The sequence below is a fragment of the Artibeus jamaicensis genome, unplaced genomic scaffold (assembly GCF_021234435.1).
Source record: "Artibeus jamaicensis isolate MK-2021 breed Jamaican fruit bat unplaced genomic scaffold, CSHL_Jam_final contig_525, whole genome shotgun sequence".
Lineage (NCBI taxonomy): Eukaryota > Metazoa > Chordata > Mammalia > Chiroptera > Phyllostomidae > Artibeus > Artibeus jamaicensis.
The window spans coordinates 10534710-10547554 of record NW_026521874.1 but is presented as its reverse complement, the minus strand read 5'-3'; the positions used below and the strand labels follow the sequence as shown (position 1 = coordinate 10547554).

At 48.3% G+C, this 12845-nt stretch overlaps 1 protein-coding gene across 2 annotated transcripts in view; it reads right to left on the bottom strand.

The window, feature by feature from the left end:
• Positions 1–12845, bottom strand: part of BICDL1 (BICD family like cargo adaptor 1) — a 77633-nt gene that overhangs the window by 16067 nt on the left and 48721 nt on the right. For both annotated transcript variants that reach the window (XM_037156122.2, XM_037156125.2), the window contains exons 3-4: positions 10008–10124; positions 7112–7258 (exon numbers count right to left, since the gene is read on the bottom strand). In XM_037156122.2, the coding sequence (XP_037012017.1) occupies positions 7112–7258; positions 10008–10124 (264 nt within the window). The remainder of the gene's footprint in view (positions 1–7111; positions 7259–10007; positions 10125–12845) is intronic.

Here is a 12845-nt window from a genome sequence, read left to right as displayed (position 1 = left end):
ACGTGAGTGTGGGTCTACTTGCTTCGCCAGCTGATCTCCTGCCTGCCCCAGTCCTCCAGCTGCTGCCTTTTGGTGAGTCCTCTCCGCCCCGGCTGCCCGTCTCTGCCCCTCCTACTGGTCCGGACGAATGTTTCTACTTTAACTCCTTGGTTGTTGGACTTTCCACATACTGCTTGATTTTTCTGGAATTGCTTGCAGTTCTGGTTATTTTTTGTTTTTAAATTTGTTGTTGTCCTTTTGGTTGTGCAAGGAGGCAAAGTGTGTCTGCCTACGCCTCCATCTTGTCCAGAAGTCCAAAGTTTTTTTGAGAAACCAGCTGACAGTCTTATGGGGATGCCCCTGTAGATAACTAACTTCTTTTGCTGCTTTTAAAATTCTCTCTTTAACTTTTGGCATTTTAATTATGATGTGTCTTGGTGTGGGCCTCTTTGCCTCTATCCTGTTTGGGACTCTGGGTAGTCAAGGTGTACCCTCCATGTGGGCTGAGTACACCCTCCTCTTGTAGTTGAGACTTGACTGCTGTTGACAGCTCAACAGCAGGGATTTACGCAGGCATTCAGCTGCAAGGACTGGCTGTGACCACTGACCACTGGCTGTGCAGGCCAAAGTCAGTCCCCACCTGTGTTCTGCCCAGGGCCACCCTGCCTGAGCATAATGCATTGAGATGTTGGCTACTTGGGTTGGGCTTAGAGAGTCCCAGGTGAAGCCAATCTGTGAATCTAGGCTGGCTGCTGCTAGTGCTGTGCCTGCGACCACTTAGCAAGAGGTGTGAGGGCTGGAGGCTTACCGAGCTGCGCTATTGTTTGTTTGATAGGATTTAGGAAGTGAAGCATGAGCCAAGACCTGCCATTCACATGGAAAAGTCATAGTTAACAAGTTGGGTGGGCCCGTAAGTTGGGTGAGATGAAGTCTCACGGGATCTCCAGTGCAGGGCAGTGTCAGCCATGGTGATAGAGTCTCAGAGATGGCACCATCCTGCCAGCTCTGTGGCTCTGTGGCGGCAGGGCTCAGAATGAAGCAATGGTCTCTGCCTGTCTCTCTGTCTGGGAGAAAGCTGTCCCTCAGCTCTCGCTTTGATGCCAGACACTTCGGTTCCTCTCCATATGCCACTGGTGCCTTTCCAGCTCCTACTCGGGGCTCGAACTGAGAGACCGTGATTTTGAGTAAGTCCGTGTGTGTGTTCTTTCAGGGAAACTGCTTAGGACTCTAGAATTTTCTTCTGACTCAATCCCTACTGGCTTTTGCAGTCAGGAATTATGGGAACTTATTCCTGGCACTGGAACCCTGGCCCAGGGGGCCTGGTGCGGGGCTGAGACTCCTCACTTCTGAGATAATCCCGTCCAAGTTTTCACCCACTGCATGTGGATGGGGGACAAGTCTGTTCCGCATCTTCACTGCTCCCACCGGTCTGGGTGGATGTGGTGTCTTTAGTTCCATACTCGCCAGACTGCCATGCAACTCGCTCTCTGACGGTTCTGAGTGATGGCTGTTCTGTATTTCAGTTGTGATTTTGATGTGGTTGTTCAAGGAAGCGAGCCGTCTTCACCTGTGCCGCCGTCCTGACTCTGTAACTACTTGGCAGGCTGCAGCCCTACTTTAATTTGTGTTTTGATTCAAATAAAAATGTGAAAGGTAATCATGACATTTATAAGACATGTGAAATGAGAACACTGACCAGATGTTTGATGATATTAAGGAAATGCTGCTCATTTTTAAGGTATAATAAGGCCTGTGGCTACATTTTTTGAGTTCTTACCATTTAGAGGTATATGTTATTAGCAGACAAAATCATAAAAATTCTTGGATTTACTTTAAAACAATACAAGAGAGGAGCAAGTGGATGTAACGAGGACTGGGTAGGGATCGACGGTTTGTAGAGCTGGGCGGTGGGGTACATGGGGGCATCATTATACCGCTGTATTTCTGCGTTTGCCTGAAACTCTCCATAATAAAAAATTAAACATGCACACATACAGGTAACATACCATTAGGCTTTCACCAAAAATGGCTAAAGCAAATAAATAAATCACAACAAAATAATAATACCAAGTGTTAATGCGGACGTGGAACAACTGGGACTCTCACTGCGGGTGGCGGTGGAAGATGCACAGCCGCCCCGGAAAACCGGCAGTTTCTGACGGGCGGAGTACACACCGACCCTGTGCTCCCGCAGTTCCCCGCCTGAGGTGCAGACCGAACACACATGCCACATACGTGAACAACAGACAAACGATGTTCACAGCAGCATTATTCCTAAGAGCCACAGATGGGAAACAATCCAAATGCCAGTAAGGACAGCATGGACATACTCCCACGCTGGAATACCGTACTGTGTGCTGTAGTGAAACCAAGAACACACAGCTACCATATGTCACAGTGTGGATGAATTTCATCGACATCATGTTGAGCAAAAGCCAGGTACAAAACTATATATATATATATATATATATATATATATATATATATAATGTATATGTATATGTATATATATATATGTATATATGTATATGAATGCATTTATAAAAAGTGCCCAAACTTTACTGAGATACAAGAGATGAAAGTTGAAATAGAGGTTTATTCTTGAGGAAGTGGTGGGGGGCAGGGAGGGAGGCTTGTGGGAGGCTGGTGAGGGGCTTTATGTTGAGCTGGGTGGGGGGTACACAATACTTGTGCACACAATACTTCCAAAAATTCACTGGGCTGTCTACTTAAGACTTGCATGCTTTACTATATATATGACGTGTTTTGATGAAAAAGTTAAGGCTATTTGGAAAAGAGAATCGGGTGGGATTTGGACTAACATCTGGGCAGTAATACCAAGTGTTCCCAAACCCATGGGACAAACAGTCTCCACCTTCTGCATCATACTCTAGTCTTGGGGGCGCCTTTCTCAGCGCCTGGGGCTCAGAGAAGGAGGGGGATACAGCAGCGCAGGTGTCATGGCTGACAGACCGGGCTCCTTCCCTCTCTGTTGCTGCTGCTACTTTGCCTTTCTCTGTATTCTCCGTGGCCCCTTCCCCGTGGAGTCCAAACAGGGCACTGCTACCTCGTGCTGTTGCTACTGCCGAACGTAAGGACTGACTCCACCACGACTGCTCTAGGCCGCACTCTTATGAGCACACTCCATCGCTGCACTTCTAACATGAGACCTTAACTGCAGCATCTTAACCCATCTGCTCACCGCTGTGCACATGTCCACATGTTATACCTGCACAGGAATGATGCTTCCTACTCCTGTATTCGTAGATTGCCCCTTACGTCCGTCCCCTCCTATTTTATTTCTGGGGTGGGGGAAAGACCTTCTTGGGATTTAAACTGAAATAATTTATCCCCTTATAAAATACCTCTTCTGGGGTCACCTCCATTCATTAAAAATAGAGTAGACACTTCACTGTTTTTTCTCAGACTATTGGCCAGGCAGGCCTGTGGCTCCGACAGAGATGTGGAGACTGAGGGTCGGCAGGCAGCAACTCCGAACTCTAGTTCTCGAGAACGGCGGAGCCAGCTGCCTTGCAGAGCCTTCAACCAATTTGTTAGGTGCCCTGAGAGCCTCACCTCCGCTGTCAGTACTGGAGAGCAGTTGGTTAATGGAACCAGTGGTCGGCATGTGCCTTAACTAAGAAGAGTTTGAAACCTGGCTGCTCAGAGAATAAAGAGGGAACAGGCAAGCTTGCTCTGCACGGTTTCCATGGATCAGCAATCCCCACTGGTCCAGTGGGAACTCCTCCAGCCCCAGTTTTGAGGAAACGGAGAAAAAAGAAATTAGGGTTTAAAAAAAAAAAAGACATTCCTCGGAAGCATTTGGCATGATTACAAATGGCATACTAAATTGGCACAGTGCTTTACAATTATTTTCTAGACAATTCCTCATACATCTCAGCAGGAAAAGTTCAGCACAGACAAGTACAAGTTCTTCTACACTGGACAAAATTAGTTCAATTACTCATGCACACTCAAAGGTGCTTAATTAATTATAGCAGCAGGAGAACAAAAGACCAGGATAGGTCTGCCCTCTCTGGTCAATAAATAACTGGTCCGCAGACTTATGTAGAAAAACCGAATCAAACCAGAGCAGAGTCTATTCAATATAAGAACCCTCTAAAAATAGAAATATCTTTTTAAAAAGGCTTTATTTATTTATTTTTAGAGAGAGGGAAAGTGAAGGAGAGAAGGAGAGAAATGTGTGGTTGCCTCTCTCATGCCCCCAACTGGGGACCTGGCCCGCAACCCAGGCATGCGCCCTGATTGGGAATTGAGCCAGTGACCCTTTGGTTCCCAGGCCAGCACTCAATCCACTGAGCCACACCAGCCAGGGCAGAAACATCATCCTTTATATAACTAAGATGACACTAACTGTATTTATATGTAAGAACAAGAAAGAAAATAAATGACTTTTGTTTGTACACGTTCAAGTTCACAATATTCATGCTTCTAACGTTGGCAGAAGTGGGGGCACTCTTTTCATTTTACACTAAGGGAACTGAGATGGTGAACATCAAGTGCTCTGCCTAACAGTATACACTCGATGTCGGAGCAAGGTCTGGACTCCAGGTCACTTGCTTTTCGGGTCGCAGCACAGCGGGGCCTGCACTCTCTGCTGACCCGCCCACTCACTGGGATGAGGCCCCTGCACACACCTGTGCGATGCCCAGCTGGGCATGAAATAGGGCAGTTAAGAGGCCTTTAAAGGGACAACAGTCTTTACCGTGTGTTAAGAGAGTTCAGCAAAATGCTTGATTTTTAAAATTTATTGGGCCCTTGATAATAATATTTATCCCTACTCTTAGCTTGGGGAAAAAAAACCAAACAAAGTTGGACTTGGCCAGTGGTTTAAAAATCTGTGTTTGACAGCAGAACCCCAGTGACACAGTGAGCCGGGTCCCAGCTACTCTGGTTGTGGCAGGTTTAGGACCCCACCCGCTCAGGCCTCCTCTCATTCCTGAGTAAAAGGATTAAAGTCACGGGATTACATACATTCCAAGGCCACATTCAACCCGAGTAAGCTGGGATTTTTATTTCTGCATCAACACAGGCCCTTTCAGCAACAGAAGGGGTTTTCTGGGCGACACTGGTAATCAGTGGCAGCGGAAGGAGAGTTTCATATGAACTACAGAACAAGAATTACAAATAGTTGGGAAAGATGAGAATTCAGTCCATAAATGCAGATTTTCCAGTTCAAAGTGGGAAGCGCCTGACCTGCTGTAGGTCCTAGAGTGAGCGATGCTCCTGTTTCTGAAGCAGCCCAGTCAGACAGGATGTACAGATGGCGAGGATGCAAATGTGGTGTGACTCGGGACTCAGCTAACATCCAGCCCCCGGGGCCAGTCGGGTACTGCACGGTCCACACTGGTCCAGGTGCTTCCCCATCCCCAGTCCCCAATTCCTGACTTGAAATAAGGATGCTTCATCTCTGAATTCATGCTAGACTGAAAGTTTCTTTTAGACAGGGGCTATTTTTCCTTTTTTTTTTGTACTTCTTTTCCGTCTCCTCTCCATACTCTACCTTGGCAGCCCTCAGGAGAGTGCTAGTGGGGTAACAAATGCTGGGGAAACACTGACTTGCAGAGGCCAGTGACGGGCCAGAAGTTATCGCTGGGCAGCAAAGCGGGTGGGGGAGGGTTCTACCAAGACTTCCTGCGCTGCTGTGGACAGACAGTTCATTTTTTCTAATCCTCAGGTTTAGAACGTAGGCAAACATACTTTGTTCCCCATAAAGAATACAAACGTTCACTGCTACTATCATCAACCTTAAAATAGGAGCACACCTTCCCACCTTGAAAGTTGCTGTGAGGCTTTAGCCAGCCCCATTTTCTATTAACTGAGGCCCTACTATGTGCCAAGTTTCGAGCTGCAGTACAAAAACATGGAGAGCCCTTGCTGGTGTGGCTCAGTGGATTGAGTGCTGGGAACTGAAAGGCTGCCAGTTCAATTCCTAGTCAGGGCACATAGTCTGGGTTGTAGGCCAGGTCCCTAGTTGGGGATGTGTGAGAGGCAACCAATTGATGTAGCTCTCACAAATTGATGTTTTTCTCCCTTTTTCCTTCCTTCCCTTCGCTCTCTCTCTTAAAAAAAAAAAAAAAAAGAAGAAAAGAAAGGAAAAAAATAAAAGAAAAATCGCTAATTTGCTCTTAAAGAGGTTACTCTCTCAGATGGTAGCTGATCTGATGGTGTCAGTAAAAAGTGATCTTCGCTTAAAATGCTTCCTTATATCACATCCCAGGGCTTCCCTTAACAGCTGACCACTGAGCCCAGGGGGCTTTCTGTGGCCTAGTCTTCGGGCAGTGGCCCACCTGGAGCTCGAGCACATCTGGCTGACCAGCTCCACACAAATGACGCTGCTACAATCCGTTCCACTCCCTGGCGTGGCCCCGAGGGTGCCCAGGGGGAGCAGGGCACTCCAAGCCACTGGTCCTGGCTACTCCTAGGCTAGTCCTCCAAAGCTTCCGTGGTAGCTGACACTACACTCTGTTTCTGGGGAGACTGAGAGTGATTATCTTGTTCAGAGAGTTATTTCTTGTTAAGTGTAAGCTTGGGGATTCCGCTGAGGCCTGGTGGCAGTTCCCAAATAAGGAAAAATATGGCCACAAAGCAATTTCCTTTAGTGAGAAAAAAGAGGCTAACTAGGCTCACAAAGGGGTCACCCTGTGCCTTTTCCAGCAATTGGCAGAAGCAGGAAACAAAGTCTTGCCGCATTCAGTGGGCAGCCGTCTTGGTTCATGTCAACTAAATCCATCAGCCCGGGGAAGCTGCAGCAGAGAGCACTGTGAGCCAAGCACGGACAGTCACAGGCCCCTCTGAAATCTCTAGCAGTTTCACAAACCCCAGGAGGCAGAATGACAGTCTCTTGTTCCAGCCACGTTAATAGCCCAGAAAGAACTCTGTGAAACGGCCTGAGGAGCTAGTGGCTCAGAACAAAAGGATGACCTGTGGGTAGCGATGCATTTCTTCTGGGCAAAACCAGACCAGCTAGCTCAGTGTGTGCGTAGAGAACTACTGCTGCCTGCAGGGAGACTTCGCCCACTCCTGACCCTGGAGGTGGTGCTAGCTAGGCAGCTAAGTGTTTTTTTTTATCTGGCTCCAGTCCTACAGAACAGCTTCTCTGCCCCAGTACCTGTAGGTCTTTGTCATGGCCCTGCCTCTCCAGGATCAGCACCCGGTCCTGTAGCTCCTCCACGGTCCCCTGGAGCAGGTCATTTTCCTCCAAGGTGGCGCTGAGGCGATGCTCCAGCTCCCGTTTCCGATCTGACAGCATCTTGATCTGAAAAGGTGGAGAGCCAGGGGGTTGGTGTGGAGTTACACCAGGCTGATGAGTAGGAAGAAGGGAGGGGTTAGCTCCCAAACGTGAACGCCTGGGTCTCTCCAAGTGCTCTGCCAGGGGGCTCGGTGCCCCCAGCTCTGAGACAGCAGCTGTGAACTCCTAAGCTGAAGAGGAAACCCCTCCCCTTTAGAAACCTGTCTGGGAAGGGGTGGGAGTGGAGCTTTGGGGAAGCTGGAATGTGGGATGCCAGGCAGAGGAAGGGAAGGTTAGCGTTGTGGAATTTCCCCAGATAAGACAGGAGAGCCCCACCTGGCCTGCCCAAGCCTCGACTGCAACCCCACAGTTTACGAGGGAGTGGAGCCTAACCCGCTGTACCATTCTTCCTTCTGAAGCCATGAGCACAAGGCCCGAGCTAGCCCCTGGAGCTGCTGTGCTTTCATGTTCTACGGCTGTCTTTCCCCACTGCTAGCGGGTGTGGCTCTGGGTTCACAGTTCAGACCTGAGTTACCAGGGGTGCTAGCAGGGAGTGGAAAATACAGCGGTGCCCGCTTTAGCCTGTGTCCTGGGAAGGAAGTAGCCAAAGACACAAGGAGTTAACTGATTCTACTCGAGGTGTTTTTTGCTTGAACAAGTAATTTGTGAACAGAAGCAAATTCTCTCCTTTTACTAAACAGGCTGGTATGTTTGTACACTGAACATTGAGACAGTCTCCAGAGAGAGATAAATCTTTTAGGAAGGTCTGTCTGGTCTCTTCAGTTTCAGTTGGAAAACAGGAAGGAGAAAAGAGATGCCAAGTTTTCTCTGGCCTCACGGTTTGCAGGGTGACAAGCTGCCCCAGCAGTCCCGACGGCCAGCAGCGCTTCTCCCCCAGAGCGCTGCCCTGCTCAGGGCCCCGGGAGGCCTTTGAGGGCTTTGGAGACCTGCAGGTCCCCTTGGCTCCGCCTACTTATCTGTTCCCTGCTGGACTGATTTCTCAACCAGTGTCTTGTTTGCAAATATTCTCCTGACATGGTTAAGATATTCTCCACGCTCTCTAGTCTAGTGTGGATAACAATTCACTAAGGAGGACAAACCTCAGACCTTTTCCAAGGGAGATTTTGAAATGAATGTCTGCTTGTCCCAGGTCCTCCGAAACCCACCTCCCCTCTGCTTACTGGCTACTCTCACTCTGCGCTAGAATTCTGTTCATAGGGCACAGATCTTCCATGGCCCCCAATCCATCAGATAGGATGCCGTCCTGGGGAAATGAAGTATGTGGCCTTTGTCCAGAGAGATCAGGTATCTGGCCAAACAAAGAAATACTGTCTCTCAAGTATGCACCTGGGTAAGGGACCGAAAGGAACAGGCCCCCTTTGTGAATGGGCCCACTATTCCCTAACCCGAAGCAACGTTACCCACATGAAGGGAATTCTTACTCTGGCTGATTTTCGTTTAAACATTCTCTGACCTTTACATTTTCCTTCCCGTGGATCACCTTTGGTTCCCAAGATCCACTCAGTGAAGCAATGAGGTAATACAGTTCTGAAATACAGCCCTGTGCCCCATGAAGTATCTCATTTGAAAAGAACAATTTCATCGCTTGGCTTTTAAAAGTAGCTGTGTTAGTGGAAGCAAGCAATCGGCATTAGGTAACCAAGTCCCTCAACCCACCACGCACACCCTGAAACTTGTGACCGAATCTGGCAACAAACATTCCTGGGACTGACCCTGCGTTAGAAGGGTCTAGAAACAGTGGATGGGGCGTGCAGGGAGAGAGAGAAGACAGGCCCCTGGGAGGAGTCAGACTTTGGCAGTGGCGGCTGAATGGCAAGTCATGCACACAAATGGTCAGACAGGCATGCCAAACCCGGTGGGACAAACTACTTACTTCAAGAACCTGCTGCTCAGTCCCAGCAGGAATTCCCAGGGAAGGGAGGACGGAAGGGAACGAGAGGCAAGAGGAAAGAGAAGACATTGACAGACTTTAGGAAAAACATCTTCAGGTCATCTGTGAAGCAGGGGAACAGCCTGCCTCTCTGGCCTGACCACGTTGGCTGATTCTTTAACCACCGTGGGGTGCACAGTGTGGCCCTGGTCCGGCCCCCAGAGTCTAACTCAGCCAAAGGGCTGCTCTCTCAGGCACTGGGCTGAGGGGTCCTTAGGAGCAGATTAGAGAGAAGCCTCCCCAGGAAAGAGCCCCTGCTTGGGCTGATGGTGTGACCCCCCCCTTCTGCTCACCTCCCACACGCGGATTCTCACAGTGCGCTCTCTGAATGCCGCCTTGTTCTTCCCACAGGCCCGCTCTGGACCATGGGCCCCGACCCTCGTACACCTTCGGTGACATTACAGTCTTCCAAACACCACACCAGTGCTTTCTGTGCGTTAACTTAGCAAATCCTCAGCACAGCCCTATGAGGTACTAATGCTCATTTAATAAGTGAGAATAGGCCCCATATGGAGTTGGAGAAAGGGACGATTCCCTTCCCCACCTTCTGTTTAGGATTGGCAAGGATGTTTTTGGAGGACTCGACATACTCAGTAAAGAGCAGGGCATTCATGATTTCAAAACACGCAGCAGTCACTCCGAGCGGCCTGATTTCCCCAGACAGCAGACTACCCAGAGAACATGGGCCGAGTGTCCCCCACCTGGTTTCTCACAGGTCGGTCTCTCTGGAGATTTCAGATAGAGCAGGGTTTTGTTTCCCAGTTCAGGGGGCTCCTTATCTAAAAGGCCCGATGCGGTGCCTCCAGTGAGGCACGGGAGGCTCACCTCGGCCTGGAGGCTTTCCAGGCGGATGATGTGCTGGTTGGTGGACGAGTTTTTCTCCCGAAAGTCTTCTCTGAGGGCGTGCACTTGCATGGAGAGTTGTCTCTCAACTTCGGATGCCTGTAAGCAGAGGAGAACTTCAGAGCTGATTCAGAGGTTGCGCAAAGAAGTCTGTTCAGACTTTTGCCTTTCACTTCTGAAGCATTCTTCACAACTCTCTAGTCCATGAGAAGTGCAAGGTGAGATGCTGTTTCCTCCCTCCCCTGGGTCTAACTGTTCTCCGGGACCCAAACAAGACAACCCCCTTCCCCTACCTCCACCGTGAGCGACTCTGTGTGGGTCTGAGACCGCTCTGCTGCTGATCAGAGGCAACACGTCTAGAAACAGTAAACTGCACAGTGTTCGTAATCACCATCACTCCTCTGCACACCGCAGGAGCTCAGCAAAGATCTACTGAACTGCGAGAAAGTCTCACTATATTACAAAAAAAGAGCAAGACACATATACCTACAACTGTAGATAAAGTCCTGACTTCCACACCCACTTCCTCAGCAGGGCCCAGGGAAGTCACCTCTGTCTGCATCGCTCACTTCCACTCACCATGCGCACTATTTAAAATTCCTGTCATGTCTGTTAAGATTTTTGCCTTTCCTTCCTCAAGGACATTATTTTGCAACTTTTAATTCTCTGGGCAGTGCTAGCTCAGGTGCTCATTTCCTACCCTAACCTGTTTATTCTCTAATGCTGAAATGAAACACAGCAAACACCAAATACTGTGTTGTGTATCAGCGCCTTCCTTGAATATGCAGGGGTGGTATTTTGAAAACGTGCTCCCTGGGTGAGACAGGGACTCTAGCCCGCCCCTCCGGAGGGCCGAGCCCAGCCCCCCCCACTGAGGAGCACCCTGATCTCTGCCCAGCAGAGAAGAGAGCCACGGGACAGGGGAAGTAACTGCCTCAGTGCTTTGCTGAGGCCAACTGGGGTCAGTAAGCTTTATGGGTTCTCAGGAGAGATCACTGTGTGCCAGAGTGGTTAGCAAAGGCCTTCAAGAGAAGGTGGGATGGTAATAATATTGAAATGGTAGGCTAGCTGTTCAATGAGGCTTTCACACTTACACAGTCACGATGACATGTTCAGTAGTTCTTTTTACCTTTGAGTGCTATATAACCCATCGTCCATCTTTTCTTCTTTTAGTTCCACAGAGTTGGCAACTACTGTTTCTCTCTAACCACTAGAGCGGCACATAAGAATCTTAACCTACAGTTCTAATTTTAAAACCATTACAAAACACAACAAAATAAAGTCAAACCACCTCTTTTTCCCTTCACGTTCTAAATTTAACTTCAGACACTACCATCTTGTTTTAGACTTCTTTATCACTTTGACATACGTTATCAGCTTTGTGTAAAAATAACAGTAATATTACCGAGTGCTCACTAGGTGCCGAGACCTATGCTAACTGCTTTAAATGCATTATCTCAGTTGTCAGAACCAAAGTAGGCCTGTAGGACCCTCAACTTACGACGGAGGGAACAGGCTCCGGGACGTGAAGGGACTTGCTCCACATCTCGGTAAATGACAGCATCAGAATGGTAAACTTTGGGCCATTTTACCCCCGAATTAGGTGCACTACTGCCTTCTTTCATCTTAAAAGAGTTTTTCCCATTTCTGCCGCACACTACTGAAACCAAACTTTACGAGTTCAATTTAGTAAGGCTTTTGTCTTTTTCTTTCTTTTTCCTTTCCTCTTTTTTAAAATACTAATAAGCCATTTTATTTAAGACTTATGAAATTTCTTCTCATAGAATTTAGGGTCCACGAGGAAAATTCCATCTGATAAATGCTGCAGTTTGCCTGCCTGCACTGAATTTAGTTGATTACCAGTGTCTCAGGCATGTTCAGATTCGCAGAGTGCTGGGTGATCCAGGCAGCTGACCTGACTCTGAGCATCGCCACCTTGATATGAATCATGAGACGATCAGGCCACAGACACGCACCAAAGCCCACACATCCAGCACAGGTGCTGTCAGACGTACTCCTGTAGACTTGTCTCCTCCCACCAGGAAGCCTGACTCCAGAATCTGCGCTCCAAACCACCATGCTATAATGCTTCCTTCAATATCTTACACCTCAGGTGTGCCAAGGGTATTGTTCTCAAAGGCTTTCAATCTGTACCTCTCATCTGAGTCTCCAACAGGCCTAAGAAGCAGGAGTTGCTGGCCTAGTTTTGCAGACAAGGAGGTGGGAGCTGAAATAGGGAGTCGCATTGGCCTGGTGGTTGGCCTATGGGTTCTGCACCTCCCTGCCACACCATGGCCACCTCCAACCAGGTGACCAGTCATTTGCCTGTGATGATGATGGAGGGGATGGGTCAACCAGATGCATAAATCTATTCTTTGCAAGGAACTAGTGCACCTTTCAAAATTACTATCTTCTTTTTCAGAGATGGAATCTGGCTCGGCTCTTTAGACCTAACAAAATATTATCTATTTCTGCACATTAATAATAATTTCGTAACTTTGCATACAATTCTAAATGTTCTAAATGCTCTCTGATCAAAATATTAGGAAGCCTACAAAGTCAGTTTTAGCTCCATAATGAATTTCACAGCTTCTTTAAAGTTCTTTAAGTAGGAGAGTGAGCCAGTGTGGCAGTGGTCTTTCTGAAGGAACTCACTCTGCTCTTTGGAGGAAGGATGGTAATAGTGGGAAGAAAAAGTTAAGAATCAGATGGTCAGGCCCTGGCTGGTATGGCTCAGTGGATTTGATGCTGGCCTATAAACCAAAAGGTTGCTGGTTTGATTCCTGGTCAGGGCATATGCCTGGGTTGTGGGCCAGGCAG